Source organism: Penaeus vannamei, chromosome 3 (assembly GCF_042767895.1).
Source record: "Penaeus vannamei isolate JL-2024 chromosome 3, ASM4276789v1, whole genome shotgun sequence".
NCBI classification, from domain to species: domain Eukaryota; kingdom Metazoa; phylum Arthropoda; class Malacostraca; order Decapoda; family Penaeidae; genus Penaeus; species Penaeus vannamei.
Genome location: NC_091551.1, coordinates 45,634,119 through 45,650,881, shown reverse-complemented (window position 1 = coordinate 45,650,881; position 16,763 = coordinate 45,634,119). Strand labels below are relative to the sequence as shown.

The 16,763-nt window shown below is 39.7% G+C and overlaps 1 protein-coding gene across 4 annotated transcripts in view; it reads left to right on the top strand.

The window, feature by feature from the left end:
* The window catches only part of LOC113820707 (NPC intracellular cholesterol transporter 1 homolog 1b), a 22,229-nt gene extending 5,822 nt beyond the window's left edge, over positions 1–16,407 (top strand). Inside the window, exons 4-22 of one of the 4 annotated variants that reach the window (XM_070113672.1) lie at positions 573–658; positions 1,115–1,369; positions 2,783–2,954; positions 3,242–3,345; positions 3,800–3,920; positions 4,514–4,696; positions 4,968–5,081; positions 5,468–5,585; positions 6,123–6,253; positions 6,884–7,037; positions 7,615–7,773; positions 8,527–8,669; positions 11,070–11,172; positions 12,869–13,044; positions 13,319–13,444; positions 13,685–13,825; positions 14,047–14,223; positions 15,602–15,631; positions 15,954–16,407. In XM_070113672.1, the coding sequence (XP_069969773.1) occupies positions 573–658; positions 1,115–1,369; positions 2,783–2,954; positions 3,242–3,345; positions 3,800–3,920; positions 4,514–4,696; positions 4,968–5,081; positions 5,468–5,585; positions 6,123–6,253; positions 6,884–7,037; positions 7,615–7,773; positions 8,527–8,669; positions 11,070–11,172; positions 12,869–13,044; positions 13,319–13,444; positions 13,685–13,825; positions 14,047–14,223; positions 15,602–15,610 (2,472 nt within the window). In that variant the 3' untranslated portion in view covers positions 15,611–15,631; positions 15,954–16,407. Of the gene's footprint in view, positions 1–572; positions 659–1,114; positions 1,370–2,782; positions 2,955–3,241; positions 3,346–3,799; positions 3,921–4,513; positions 4,697–4,967; positions 5,082–5,467; positions 5,586–6,122; positions 6,254–6,883; positions 7,038–7,614; positions 7,774–8,526; positions 8,670–11,069; positions 11,173–12,868; positions 13,045–13,318; positions 13,445–13,684; positions 13,826–14,046; positions 15,396–15,601; positions 15,632–15,953 lie in introns of those variants that run through there. The other 3 variants (XM_070113668.1, XM_070113677.1, XM_070113666.1) reach the window with 3 other exon arrangements.
* The last annotated feature ends 356 nt before the right edge of the window (positions 16,408–16,763 follow it).

The following is a 16,763-nucleotide window of genomic DNA, read 5'->3' as shown; positions in this document are numbered from 1 at the left end:
TTTTTGTACTTGTTTGAATGTGCATTTTTGTACTTGTTTGAATGTGCATTTTTGTACTTGTCTGAATGTGCATTTTTGTACTTGTTTGAATGTGCATTTTTGTACTTGTCTGAATGTGCATTTTTGTACTTGTTTGAATGTGCATTTTTGTACTTGTTTGAATGTGCATTTTTGTACTCGTGTATGTGTGCTTGTATAAGTGAAAGTGCGTCTTCATAGTTTTCAAAAATTCTAGACGATGCCTCGACGATGTATGCGAATGTGTGTACGTCTTTCTGTAAATGTAAATGTTCGTGTATGTTTATCTGTAAATGTAAATGTGTGTCTGATAAGTTTGAGATAAGGCCTAGATGTTGTGTGTACATATGCGTTTGCATATGAGTTAGTATGTGCTAATATGCATATGAATGAATGTGTATGTTTGTGCTTGTTGGCTTGTGCATGTTTATATGTGCTTTCATGCATGAAATCAATGACATATCGTAAACACATTATCACAACCTTAATTTGCTAACCAATGCATAACACTGAATTAAAAGGGTATTAACAAAGTTCATATTTATCCATAACAGATGTATCGACTGAGAAAGGCTCTAAGATCCATCGTTGTGCAAAACAGAGACGGCGAAAATGTTACCCAGGCAGATCTATGCTTTGAGTAAGTGCACGGTGGAAAGGGGGGAGAGAGATAGATAGATAGATAGATAGATAGATAGAGAGAGAGAGAGAGAGAGAGAGAGAGAGAGAGAGAGAGAGAGAGAGAGAGAGAGAGAGAGAGAGAGAGAGAGAGAGAGAGAGAGAGAGAGAGTGTGTGTGTGTGTGTGTGTGTATGTGATTGTGTGTGTGTGTGTGTGTGTGTGTGTGTGTGTATTATGTGTGTGTGTGTGTGTGTGTGTGTGTGTGTGTGTGTGTGTGTGTGTGAGAGAGAGAGAGAGAGAGAGAGAGAGAGAGAGAGAGAGAGAGAGAGAGAGAGAGAGAGAGAGAGAGAGAGAGAGAGAGAGAGGGTGGGGGGGAGAGAAAGACAAAGAAAAAGAGAAAAGAGATAAATAGAAATTGAAAGATAGAACCCAATCGACCACAATCCCAACCCCCTTTCTTCCTCCCTCTCCCCAAGAGTGCCAGCCCTCGGAGGAACCCAAAAGGACGAACTGAGAGACATCAAGCGCAAGCTCTTCCCGGATCGAGACCCCGACGAGGACTTCGACTGGTCTCTGGCCTTCGACAAGACCATCTACTACCAGTTCTACGAGAAGATGCCCAAGGACTGCCTTGAGTTCAGCATCCTCGAGATCTGGGGGAATAACGACACGGCCATCGAAGAGCTCACGGACGAGGAAGTGCTGCGTGAGATCAACACGGCGAATATGAGGTAGGAGGAGATGCTGATGGGGGTGTGAGGGTAGGAGGAGATACGAAAGCGGGGGTGAGGTAGGAGGAGATAGAGGTGTAAGGGTAGGAGGAGATACTGAAGGGGGTGTGGCGTAGGAGGAGATACTGAAGCGGGTGTGGTAGGGGGAGATAGAGGTGTGAGGGTAGGAGGAGATGCTGAAGGGGGTGTGAGGTAGAAGGTGGAGATGGAGATTTGAGACAGAGAAAAAGTCAACAAACGAATAACGATGATGATGATGATGACGATAACGATGACGACGATAGTGATTATAATGATGACAACAAAACCAACAATAATAAAATAATGATAAAAATAATACCTACACAACCAACTGTGACTATTCCTAACGATTATATAACAACAGTATTGCAGCTACTTCTTATCTTGTTACGCAAGGGGTTATCAATAGAAAACACCGAGATATAAAGAATATGAATTAAAGCGATAGACAGATTATCCAGTCTGTTGCCCTGAACACCGAATATACATCAACACCTATGCAGAGGACTTTTTATTTTATTTTGACACGTTTATTGAGACAAAAATTACATTTCAAAAGGATGAGGTATCTTAGGTTGTCCTTGGGAGGAAAAGCAACAGCGGGAACATAATGATGATGATGATGATGGTGATAATGATGATGGTGGTGATGATGATGGTGGTGGTGATGATGGTAGTAATGATGATAGTGGTGGTGGTGATGATGATAATGATGATGGTGGTGGAAATAATGGAGTTATAATCATAATCTTTCAGCCAATATAAATTTCATCATCATCAACCAAATTTTCACAATATGATTGCCCTTGGAACATTTTAAACTCTTTTTATGGTCAGACAGTGTACATTCCCAGACATTTTTATCAGTGGATTACAAAACACAAAGATAAGGCATGGTAACTCCAAGAATGATTAATAAAACACGACGTTAGTATAAAAAGTACCTAATACTATATCTATAGTGCTGGGTAAAGATTACTGACGGAAGTTACGCTAGAGAAAGCGTTTAAACACTTGGCTGTAGGATCAGTTCATGAAGAAATCTTTAAACAATTCTGAACAGTTTGTTCAAACACACGGAATACTCCCGTAAGTGAACTTCAGATATTGGCGGAAGTAAAAATAGAATAAAATTTCAATGCGAATAAATAATGTGTCCATTTTACTCTTAAAAAAATCCTTTCTAACGAATACAAGAAATTTCTGAGATGGCTCAATCCTTTCGCCTTACCTGGCTACTAAAATGATGTTTTAATATTATGATTACCATTACATGAGATTCAGTAAATACTACTTGACATTCCTACGTTGTGTAATGCCAAGTACTACAAAAAAAACAACAACATGCACGTCAACACAAACAGGAAAATAACCACAAACCATCTCTTCCAGCGTAACGTACGCATACCCCATGGATTTTCAAGCTTTCCTAGGAGGAATAGAGAGAGACGAATCTGGGCAGGTGATCGGCGCTAAAACCACACTGACTCAGATCGTCATGAGAATCAACCGGACAGAGATTGACTTGGGGATGTTAACGAACGACGCTGGACTGGCGGATGAGGTGAGATCGTGATGCTTTCTTTTCAATTTATCATTGGCTGGATGGAGATTAAGGGCTATATCTAATTAATTATAACTAAATCAATAACTATAACCAACTATGACTATTATAATATATTACGTACGTCTACTAATATATAAATATGTACTGAACACATGCTTGTGTTTACAAACGGTGTGTAAGAATATACTAAAAATAAGAGAGAGGGAAATTCACGTTGTCACATCTAGTTGACCACCCATCCCAGGACTTTTTCACCCCCTTCCTCTTCCTCCCCTTCCCTCTAGGTGGACATGGCATTATATGACTGGGAGGGCGAGTTCATCTCCCTTCTTCGGAACGACACAGGACGGCCGGAGGGACTCGAGGTATACTTGCAGGCGCAAAGAAGGTAAGAAGATACTAATGATGTGTGAATAGGATGTTTCCTTGGCATGTCGGATGGTTAGTCTTGTTAAAAGGGTCTAAGGTTATAAATATAGACAAGTGGCTGTATTATTAATATACGCAGCTGGCTATATTATTAAGACAGGTATTTAACTGGCTGTACTATTAATATAGGTAACGTGTTGACATATTGTTACTGTATGCTGGACAAGTGCTATATCTACACAGAAAAGTTGTCAAATCATTATGTTGCCTTTGAGACCATATAATTATTTAAAAAGCACGGCTTACACATCACCTTAACACTACTTATAATATGCACGATTTCGTAATGGATTTCAACATTAGAAATTAGTGGAAATATCATACATACTTTACATTGCCATCATCCATTTTTTTTTTGCTATATCTCAACACCCTATCCCTACCTACCATCACACATCTCAATTATTTCTCAGCTTCGGCGAAATCAGTGGAGAAACAATACTGGGAGACGTTGCCTTCTTGGTCATAGGAGACATTATATTGTTCGTGTACGTGCAACTGATGCTGGGCAAGTTCAATATGGTCGAGACTAGGGTGAGTTCCAGTTCAGCTGGCAATATTGTTCATTTATAAGGTAATGAATGGTTATGTAATTATATATTATTATTAATAATGATGTTATTAATAATGTTACTTATGTTTTGGTTGATGATACTATTATTATTGTTATTAGTTCTTGACTATATTTTAGACGCTCTTTAAACATTAATATTATTATTGTTATAATCATTACAATAATCACTAGCATTATTATTATTGTTATTATTATTATTTTCATCGTTGTTTGGTTATAATTATTATTATTGTTGTTCTTTTTGTTGTTGTTAATTATCAAAATATTTTTTTAGCATTATATTTATTAAGCCAATGTGTGTGTGTGTGTGTGTGTGTGTGTGTGTGTGTGTGTGTGTGTGTGTGTGTGTGTGAGAGAGAGAGAGAGAGAGAGAGAGAGAGAGAGAGAGAGAGAGAGAGAGAGAGAGAGAGAGAGAGAGAGAGAGAGAGAGAGAGAGAGAGAGAGAGAGAGAGAGCAAGCAGATGACAAATCAAGCAGTCGATAATACAAGCACATAAAATGGAGAAACAATTAACTACCTAATCAATATTTACCCTTTATACTTCCCGAACAGCCCGTCCTCTCCTTACTAGGACTCCTGGCTACCTTCATGGCCGTCGGGGTGTCCTTCGGCCTCTGCTCCGCCTTCGGGATCGCTTACGGTCCTGTGCACTCCATCCTGCCCTTGCTTATGCTGGGTTTGGGAGTGGATGACATGTTTGTTATTGTCCAGTGCTGGCAGAATCTCAGCCATGAGGTGCGTGGAGGATATTTTAAGAAATCAGTATTCGTGATTGGAAAAAGAGCATGAAATAAGCTTAAATAACTGGGAGAAAGCAACACATGAATAAAAATAATACAAGGAAACAATGAGACCTGTTTCGAAACCAAATCAGACTCGGTTTCGAACACATCCCGCTTCTCTAACAAACTCACCTTCCGTAACTGATTTCCAATCACTTCCCCAACGCAGTCAATACACATTAGAGTCACACGGCACTAATAAAAAATAATCTTATCCCCCGTAGGAAAAGAGACTAGAGCTAAAGAAGAGAATGGGTTGTGCGCTTCGTCACGCCGGGGTGGCCATTACAGTTACCTCGCTCACGGACTTCGCGGCTTTCACGATCGGCGCCTCGACCGTGAGTAGAAAGGGGACAAAAACGGCTCCTGTGTTGTGTTTCTGATGCTTATTGTCCTCATTTGGTTGAGGGAGAGGAAAAGGGTGTGGGATGGAAGTAAGAGAGGGAGAGGGGATAAGGTAAAGGGGGAGAGGAAGAGTGATTATGCATAAGAAAGAAAGAAGGCAAGGGTGATATAGGATGAGGAGTGAAATTGGAGGTGGAAAGAGAGTGTAAGGGAAAAAGGGGAGAATGTAAGTCAAAGAAGAGAGACAGACAAATAAACAAAAAAAAGTAAAACAAAAAAATCGCATCCACACCAAACCAAACAAAACCAAATAAAATAATGAAAATAAAAATATGAATAAAGTAAGTATAACTAAACTATGACCACATTACACCCACAGGTCCTCCCAGCCCTCCGGTCCTTCTGCATCTACTCCGCCCTGGGTGTGGTCGCGCTGTACATGCTCCAAGCCACCTTCTTCGTCGCGTGGTTCGCCCTCGACCAGACCCGCCTCGAAGGTGGGACTCATAACTTTTACTTTTCTTTAGTTTTCTACTTAGAAAGGCTTCCCAAAGAGAACATTTCCATTATCGTCTGTACGAGCCAACGTTTCACTTTAAATATTCAATTTCATTGCTGGAATTACTTATTTCGCTTTTAGAACGAATCTCGACACTTCGATTGCAGATTTCGTCAAAAAATTAACTAATTCTATCATTGATATCAGGGGTTTCATTTTAAGAAATTAGAGCTTTCCTATAGGATTATAAATACTTCAAGATTTTTTTAAATCGCTTAGGAATCAGTTTTTCTTTAAAAACTCACCACTAATCCTCAAACTTGAAAGAAACCACAAAACCAACCTCTAAACCCCGAATCTCACCTCAAACCCACGTCAATGCCCTTGAAGGAAACCTAAACCTTACCCCTACACCCTAAAATTCACCTCGAAAAGCGAATCTCACCACCATGTCCCCAACACCACACACAAAATAAACTTCAACGCCTCAGAGCCACAAAACTCACCTTTAAAACCTTATTTACTTCCCCAAAAGACCACCGCAACGGGCTCTTCTGGTGCTACAAACACAAGAACTGGACTCCTAACAAATGTTCTCAGTACGACCTGTGTCAGATGTTCTTCGATAAGATCTACTCCAAGTACCTGCTGAAGAAACCTGTTAAGGTAGGTGTATGTGGAGTTTTGAATGGCAGAAATTGTGGAGATCTAGTGGAAGAGAACACAGCATTGTAGTAAAAGAAGTTTACTTGAACCAAGAGAAGGAAACTTTCAATAAAAATTTTGTGTGACTGGTATTTCGTTAGCGTGTCATATATGTAGCTTTGTTTTAGTTCATTCAGCTAATACCATTCTCAGTAAAACCTTAGGTACTATAATCACTACCACTTTTTTTATTATTGACCAGTAAATCTACCTCAAGCTTGATGAATAACATGAATAGTGGTTCCTATAATAAAGGTGAAAACATAAATTCCTTGCAGAAATGTTAAATGAAAAAAAAAAAGTGAAATAACCTCTCAAGATCACAACGTTAAAAGCAAAGTTTACTCCTTGTAGAACTTTTGTTCACATAAACAACTTTACTTTGATTGTTTAACACTTATGTTACCATTATTAAGATTCTCCCGGTATGATAACAAAAACATTTTCTTAATATTATTATTTTTGTTAATATATCACATCTCATTTCTATACCATATCACAAAAGGAGAAAGAAAACCTCTATCAGCAAACAGAAAGAAAAAAAACATCATAAAACCTAACCCTAATCGCCTGACCTCTGACCTGCAACAGGCTCTCGTGCTGGTCGTCACGGCTGTCGTATTCGGCACCAGCATCTGGGGCGTCACGAACCTGAGGCAGGAATTCAACCCCGTGTGGTTCATTCCGCAGTCGTCCTACCTGTTCCAGTTCCTCTCTCGGGCCCAGACTTTCTACCCAGAAGCAGGTGAGGCTCTAAGGCAAATGTGGCTGGAAAGAAAACCTATAAATCTTAGTTAAACCTTTAAGTACATGTATGTATGTGTTTGTGTGTGTGTACATATACATATTCATATATATATATATATATATATATATGTATATATATATATATATATGTATATATATATATGCGCATATGTATATGTAGATATAAACCTAAAAAAGACATTTACTTCATCAGTAGTTTATAATTTTGTGTTACTTCGTAATTAACTGCCATATATCTATATCTATATCTATACCTTTTCCTTATGGATTTGGAAGATACAACTCACAACAATATATATATATATATATATATATATATATATAAATACACAGCCCATCGTTTACAGTTTCATGACATAACATGTCTTTTAAAATTTACATTAAGGTTATCCCTGTAACATATACATCTGTATCTACCACAACCTATAATATCTATTATATCTACATCAACAGCTATTCATCAAAACCCCAGTCCATTAAGTGTGCGAACGAGAAAGACAAAACAGTCACCGTAAAAACAAAATGCAAAAAGTCTAAGCCAATTCCTTCCTCAGGCGAGCGCGGCACCGTGTATCTGGGCGCCCTGAACTACTCCCAAGAACTGCCGAAGATTGGCTACCTGACGCAGGCCATGAGGGAGAACGAGTACATTTCCTTCGTGGATTCTTGGTATGATCTCATGATTGACTATACCAACAAGAGCACCGGTGAAGGTAGGTGGTATTCTTTTTCTCTGTTTGTTTTTATCTATCTATTTATTTTATATATATATTTATTTATTTATTATTTATTTTTTATTTATTTTATTTTATTGTTCTATATCATCGCTGCTGGGGGTGATTGTTTATGGTGTATGAATTATGTTGATAAAAGTAAATAGAACGGTGGATGCTATCTGGAGTTTAGAATAATGGTTCTGTGCTGAGCTCCTAAAGATCAGGAAGCTATATTAAAGGGTTTTTGTTAATAACTGATGATTTCATGAAATATAGTATCACTACAGTTGTCGGTTACACCACCACCACTATTACCACCACCACCATCAACATAACTACCACCACCGTCATCATCACCATCATCAGCAGCAGCAGCAGCATCATAACCATCATCATCATCACCACCACCACCATCATCATCATCATCATCACCATCACTATTATCCCCACCATCATCATCATCATCACCATCATTATTATCCCCACCATCATCATCACCATCACTATTATCCCCACCCCCACCACCATCACCACCACCATCTTCACCACCACCACCACCATCTTCACCACCACCACCATCATCATCATCATCATCACCATCACTATTATCCCCACCATCATCATCACCATCACTATTATCCCCACCCCCACCACCACCACCACCACCACCACCACCATCACCACCACCACCATCTTCACCACCATCATCACCATCACCAATTATCATCACGATCACCGCCCTCCTTGCAGACATCACAGGACAGCCACTGAACGAGAGCTTCTTCAACAAGGCCATGTCAGAATTCCTGTACTCGCCATCAGGCTCTCGCTTCCAAAACTATTTTCATTTCGACGGCAACTTAACCGCTATGGAACCTGCGCCTCCCATTCTCGTAAGTTTTGTCCGTTTTTTAGTTATTTCATTTATTTGTTTCTTTTTATATTTTATTTCTTGGTATATTCTTAATTTATTTGTTTCTTTATCCGCTCGTTATTTTATTTCTTGGTATATTTTTTCGTCCATTTCGTGTTCTTTCTTTCTGAAATACTCAGAAGTATTGTCAATTTTTTTTTTTTTTTTTTTTTTTTTTTTTTTTTTTTTTTTTTTTTTAGAAGTAATGATTAGATTACAACAAAGTGACGGGATAAAAACAAACTAGAATATAAAAATGTTATCGAAAATAGTTTTCTTATCAAAGCTTTTAGTTTATTGTGTGATGAGTAGAGATCGCTGTTCATGTTACCAGATGCCGATTTATGGATATATCTCATTATTGTTTTAACAGGAATGCATTGGATACGGTATACTTATAGTTCGTATATAGATGTGATTATGCACTTAAATAGTTACTCTTCTTTTTTCTACTACACTTCCTCCTCCCTCCTTCCCTCTTTTCTTGGTCCTCTTTCGTTCCCACATTTAAACATTCTCCACCGTATTCACTTTCTCCATATACTCCTCTTTTATTCTCCCCTATCCTCATTTTCCAATCTCTGTTCCTCATCCTCACTCTTCTACTCTTCTCCAGTTTCTCCTTCTCCTAATCTCCCTCCTTCTGCTCTCCTCCTCCTCATCTCCCTCCTTCTGCTCTCCTCCTCCTCCTCATCTCCCACCTTCTCCTCTCCTTCTCCTCCTCATCTCCTCTCTTCTGTTCTCCTCCTCCTCATCTCCTTCCTTCTGCTCTCCTTCTCATCTCCCTCCTTCTGCTATCCTCCTCCTCCTCATCTCCTTCCTTCTGCTCATCTCCTCATCTCCCTCCTTCTGCTCTCCTCCTCATCTCCCTCCTTCTGCTCTCCCCCTCCTCCTCATCTCCTTCCTTCTGCTCTCCTCCTCCTCATTTCCCTCCTTCTGCTCTCCTCCTCCTCCTCCTCATCTCCTTCCTTCTGCTCTCCTCCTCATCTCCCTCCTTCTGCTCTCCTCCTCCTCCTCATCTCCTTCCATCTGCTCTCCTCCTCCTCATCCCCTTCCTTCTGCTCTCCCCCTCCTTCTCATCTCCCTCCTTCTGCTGTCCTCCTCCTCATCTCCCTCCTTCTGCTCTCCTCCTCCTCCTCATCTCCTTCCTTCTGCTCTCCTCCTCCTCATCTCCCTCCTTCTGCTCTCCTCCTCATCATCATCTCCTTCCTTCTGCTCTCCTCCTCATCTCCCTCCTTCTGCTCTCCTCCTCCTCATCTCCTTCCATCTGCTCTCCTCCTCCTCATCTCCTTCCTTCTGCTCTCCTCCTCATCTCCCTCCTTCTGCTCTCCTTCTCCTCCTCATCTCCTTCCTTCTGCTCTCCTCCTCTTCATCTCCCTCCTTCCCTCCTCCGTCCTCTTCATCTCCCTCCTTCTGCTCTCCTCCTCCTCCTCATTTCCCACCTTCTGCTCTCCTCCTCCTCATCTCCCTCCTTCTGCTCTCCTCCTCCTCCTCATCTTCCTCCTACTCTCCTCCTCCTCCTCCTCATCTCCCACCTTCTGCTTTCCTCCTCATCTCCCTCCTTCTGCTCCCCTCCTCCTCCTCCTTATCTCCCTCCTTCTGCTCTCCTCCTCCTCCTCCTCATCTCCCTCCTGTTCTCCTCCTCCTCCTCCTCATCTCCTTCCTTCTGCTCTCCTCCTCCTCATCTCCCTCCTTCTGCTCTCCTCTTCCTCATCTCCCTCCTTCTGCTCTCCTCCTCCTCATCTCCCTCCTTCTGCTCTCCTCCTCCTCCTCATCTCCCTCCTTCTGCTCTCCTCCTCCTCCTCATCTCCCTCCTTCTGCTCTCCTCCTCCTCCTCATCTCCCTCCTTCTGCTCTCCTCCTCCTCCTCATCTCCCTCCTTCTGCTCTCCTCCTCCTCCTCATCTCCCTCCTTCTGCTCTCCTCCTCCTCCTCATCTCCCTCCTTCTGCTCTCCTCCTCCTCCTCATCTCCCTCCTTCTGCTCTCCTCCTCCTCCTCATCTCCCTCCTTCTGCTCTCCTCCTCCTCCTCATCTCCCTCCTTCTGCTCTCCTCCTCATCCCCTTCCTTCTGCTCTCCTCCTCCTCTTCATCTCCCTCCTCCTCATCTCCTTCCTTCTATTCTCCTCCTCCTCATCTCCTGCTCTCCTCCTCATTTCCCGCCTTCTGCTCTCCTCCTCCTCCTCATCTCCCTCCTTCTGCTCTCCTCCCCCTCCTTCTGCTCTCCTCCCCCTCCTCATCTCCCTCCTTCTGCTCTCCTCCTCCTCCTCATCTCCCTCCTTCTGCTCTCCTCCTCCTCCTCCTCATCTACCTCCTTCTGTTCTCCTCCTTCTCCTCCTCCTCTCCCTCCTTCTGTTGATCCCTGTTTATCTTCGTTTTCCAAGGCCAGCAAATTCGACTACAGCCACAGATCCCTTGACGGGCCATCTGAGCAGATTCCGGCGATGGACCAGACGAAGGACTTGGTCAAGAGCGCGAATTTCTCAGGTGAGAATCGAACTTGGAATGATCTTGTGCTCAGGGTGGAAGCTGTGAGTATTGTTTAAAATAGGGTCTTGGGTTTTAGATTTATTCAAGTTCGAATAGACGCGTACCGAACTAGATTATCTGCAGAGACGGTTTCAGCCTCCAACTTTAAAGTACAGAGATAGACACGACACTACCCAATCATGGCGGTGTCAAGCCCCCCCCCCCCTTCTCTCTCTCTCTCTCTTTCTTTCTTTCTTTCTTTCATTCTCTCTCTCTTTCTTTCTTTCTCTCTCTCTCTTTCTTTCTTTCTTTCTTTCTTTCTCTCTCTCTTTCTTTCTTTCTTTCTTTCTTTCTCCCTCTCTCTCTCTCTCTTGAAAAAATATGATCACTTATATCCTGGCAAGAATAGAGACAAGTTTAGTGGCACCTGGTATTTACATTGGATATTGAACTTCCAATGCCTTTGGTCAAGCAGAGCTAATGACAGTGAGTCCAATGAAGCAATCCTTATGATGGTTCCTATCTATATGTTGAATAAGTTTTTCATTTTCAGTATGCGATGGAAATTTCATGTGAAAAGTTGATTTATCGATTCCATGCACTGTATACCACGTGGGTAATGGATAACACATTGTATAAAACACGTTATAATACTATATACCAATGCGTGTATCTGTGTGTGTATCAACGCTGAACAAAACCCTTAAGAATCTTGCATGTGGATGCCGGGATATGTAGCTCGCACACCACTCTAGACTTCAGCGATGCTGGAGGCGCTGGTATTACCATTGCAGATTTCGAACCGCTATTTGCAACAGGACCGGATAGGAACCTGGGACCGGTACTACTATCGGCCCCAGGTTTCTACCCGGTCCTCTGCAATAGGTTGTCGTCTCAGGTGGGAAGACCTGGTAGCCACGCGGTCAGTGAGGATGACTGCTATTTTACTAGTCGTTCCACCACCTCGATCATAGAGATAGTTACCTCCATGCAGCGTACTAAGTTAAGACTAAAGCCACCATTTGAGTACTTGTCTCTTATTGCTGCCGATCTTTGCAAACTTGCCTTGAAAAATGTTTTATGCCAAGCTCTTCAGACATCTGTTGGTGCTTTTGGCAAAGGAGCGGCAAGTAAAAATAAGAACAACTTTTCCCTTTTCAGAATTTTGCAAGGTTCTAGAAATCGATCATGATTGGTTCTTTGTACAAGCGCCCACATTCTTACCAACACTCGGTATGACTGAGTGATCAGGAATAACGGACCCTATAGTATTTATGACATACCTTTAAAATACTCTATACGGCATACAAGCCCATTTAGACTGCGTAAAAACGCGACAGGATTTGATCTTCCATTGCTCCCTGGTGCATAGGATCCGAGTGAGGATTTTAAGATTTAAGCTATTTAGTTTTAATTCCATTTCTTACAATGGATATGCTTTGCTATGACATACTGTCTATATTATTTTGCTTCTAAATCCCCCTGTGTGCAAGGAATGGCCAGGGTTACCATTCACTGACCGGGTATGGGATTGAACGCAGGTCTGCAAGATTGCTAGTTCAACACGCTAACCGCTGCGCCAGAGCAAGTCACAGCTTACCCTTGTTTAGGAGGCCATTTTCCTAGCAAATGACCTTCGTTCGGCTTATGAAGCCTGACGAAACTGAATGCGTGTGTGTAACCAAGCCATAAATATTATTCTTGCTCTCGTCAGATTTCGCAGCCCCAATCGCCATGATGTACAGCAGTTGGGAGACGGATAAAATCATCGCATTTGAACTTGTCCGAAACCTTTCTCTGGCGCTGGTGGCCGTGTTCGTCATGACGCTCATCCTCATAGCCAACATAGTGTCTTCAATCTATGTTCTCTTGTGTGTTTTGCTTACCCTCGTGAGTAAAAGAGAAATATTTTTAGTTGTGATTTTTTCCCCTTTTGTAAAGATTATCATTTTCCTTTATTCTATTATTAAACACAGTCGCATATATTGATAGATATGATTTTCTCTAATTTTATTGTTTAAAGGTAATTCTTAAAATATGTGCAGGGATATAAGTCAATAACTACGATGATAATGATGGGAATAATAATAACAATGGTATTGATAATGATATTGATAACCATAATGATACTAATAATGATAGTGAAATTCATTCTAATTTCCAGGTCGATGTCATGGCCCTGATGACCTGGTGGGACCTGACTATTGACACCGTGTCTTGCATCAACCTGGTTCTCTGCATTGGCCTCTGTGTTGACTACTCGGTGCACATAGCACTGCACTTCATGCAGGTATTGTGAACGAAATGTGTTTTGCTTATTGTGTGAGGCTTTGTTTCATCAAATATTTACTTTTGTTGCCCATCTCTCCTTCTCCTATTCTTCTTTTTTCCTTCTTGTTCTTGTAATTCTTCTTTTTTTCTTCTTCTTCATCTTCTTGTTCTTGTAATTCTTCTTCCTCCTCCTCCTCCTCTTATTCTTCTTCTCTCAAAAGCTCCATAATTTCCTAAGCTCCATTTTTAACTTCTGCAGGTTAAAGGCACGAGAGACGAACGTGTTCAACGGACGGTGAAAGAGATGGGTCCGGCAGTTATAAACGGAGCCTTCTCTACGTTCCTGGCGTTCATCCTCCTCGCTAATTCGGATTCTCACGTGTTTGAATCGTTTTTCAAGGTTTGTATTTTTTTGTTTTGTTTTTTTTGCTCACTCGTTCACTTACACTCACATATTCACTCTTTATCTTTCTCTCCTTACCATCCCTTTGAGATGTAATATTTGTCTCAATAAGCGTATCAGACTAATAATAATAATAATAATAATAATAATAATAATAATAATAATAAAACACCCCCACTAAACCCCAGAGGAAACCCTGAACCATCCAAATTTTCCAGATCTTCTTCGGCGTGTTCATCTACGGGGTGTTCCATGGCCTGGTCTTCCTCCCCGTCCTCCTCAGCCTCATTGGACCAGCGCCCTACGCCCACGACCTCCACGCCCTTCCCGAAGCCATCGAGGTCGAGAAGCGCTCCAAGGACGTTCTGGTGATCGATGGCAGGACTTACTCGCAGGTGCACAACGTTAGGTCCAATTCGTCCTACGAGTGATTTTCTTTGTAAATAGTTTCGTACTTGCATGCATTCTTCTTTTTTTTTTTTTTACTCTTTCAGTGATATGTGATTATTTTTCTCTGTTCTGTTCTGGAGAGAGGAATTTGCTATTTGATTTATTGGTAATAGAGCCAAGGTGCAAGATTTATCAAGGAGATTCTCTTTTAACATTTTCTATGAACATGTTATTATAATAATAACAGTAGTAATAAATGATATTAAAGTTATTATCATCATCAACATGCTGCTACTTGGTAAGATCTTGCTTACCGAAATTTTCTCTCCTTTATTAAGTTCTGGACGGGTATAATTATTCCCATGTGAACTTTTATTTTCTAGTATCACATTTATATTTTTTTCTTTGTCTGTCAGTAGATGATTACTGCCTTATGCTAAATCCTATTTTCACTGTATTTTGTGTGTGGATGTATAAATATAATAATTTAAAATTACATTTGTGTATCAAACAAAGAGAAACACTATATTAGTTTATCTGAAAAAATAGTATGTTTAAACTCTTTACTTTAACATTTGAAAAGCATATGAACAACTATAATATTAATAGCCCGTGAAAGTACTTTGCAATACTCATTGAATAATTTTAATGCACTTCACTGGTGTTATTTTTACAACAAAGTTATCTAGAAAAGGTATGGATAAGAATGAACATTACAATATAAGAAATGTACTTGTACTTTCATGTATTTATGACAAAGTATTCGAAAGCAGTCAAATACATCTCTTGTATTGTGAAGATATTAATTCTCATTCATATCTTTTCTACATGTCAACATCAATTCTGTATTAAAATCATCAAATGGTTATTTTTTGACAACCAACAAAATCTGTTGGCTCAAAGTACAATACTATTTGAATGGGGTTTTGATACATTTGTTGTGTGTATTTGCTGTGAGGTCCTAAACTTTTATTAAAGAAAATGTGTATTATCTGAAGAACAAAGCCACCTAAATACATATCTTTCTTGCATGCCTTTTCTCTTGCTTGTGACAAAACGTGTGACTTCTTGATTTTTCTATTTCTGTATGCATTATATAAACTTATGTTTATATTGTTTCTGTACATATTTCTGTATCTTATGGATGCAGCTGAATTAATAAATATGACAGATTTTTCCTTTGCCTGTATTAATTTTCATATTTTTATAGAACAATTGCATGTTTATCTTTAATGATTTTCACTAAATACCTTCAATGATTTATTTATCCATTTTCTCTACCCTGTGCATGATACATTTAGATTTCTCTTCAAATACAGTTTAATCATGGTTATCATTTTTTTTTAGAAACATGATTAATACAGAAAAAACTCTATTCCACAGAAAACCTGAAGTTCTTGAATGCAATGAAAGGTAAACCTAACCTGTATGTTAGTTCTTACAGTTTTTATGCCAAGTGATGCAGTTTCTCTAGTGGTGAGACGTGTGTACTTTAAATCATAGCAAAGCAAACTTCGCTAATTTATACATTATTGTATTATATATTTTTTTAATCAAAGAAAAAATAAAATTTCTAGTAATGTTTATAAATTTGCTAAGGTAAGTCTTCAACTTATGTACTGTACTTACAATTAAAAGTTAAAGAATAAAATTGAAAACAAATATGCTACCAAATTTCAAGGGACTTTATTCTAAAGGTATAGCTGTTTTTTAAGCTTTTGTTCTATTTACACAGTATTCCTGAGGTGCTGCCTGTGAAGAATCCCATGGACAAGTAATTAAGATACCTGTCTATATGTGGAAGACATGACAGAATACATTCAGCAGAAGAAAGAATTAGTTATAGGACTTTCATGTAATTTTTAAATGGTACTGCTTACCATTAAATCATTATATTTTGTATTTGGTGTAAACTGTGTATTTCTCATTTTGAGTGTCGTGATCATTAACATTATTACAAGTAAGATTAGTTCTTTGTAAATGAGAACTTGACTAGGATGTAAGTAGATTATTTAAATTGCTTCATATTCATGTCAAATTCAGTAATATAAATTTGAATACAATAAGCTTTGTGTCAATTTCTTTGTGACAAATATTGCACAAGTCAAATGGTTTTAAACCACTGTATACATCTTTACTGTAACTTGCAAGGTATATTATATATATGCATAATAAATATCTTCTTTAGGCACAGTTCTTTAAATTTCTACACTACACTTAAAATTTAAAAATCTACAATCCATTAACCTAATGCCGCTATACACAGTGATGGCTCCCCATGTACTAAGTCACCAATGAACCAACAATGAGTACTACCTATTTACTACCCGTTTATCCTATTCCTTGAGCCAACTACGAGTACTACCTACATACTACTCATTTATCCTTTACCTTGAGCCATCAACAAGTACTACGTATTTACTACCCGTTTATCCTTTTCCTTGATTTTCATAAATATTTTCAGAAATCTTACCTTACTGTCAGTAATGTAAATAATATTAGGATAATTATGATGTCTGCAATACTGATAGCCAAGAGCATCAAT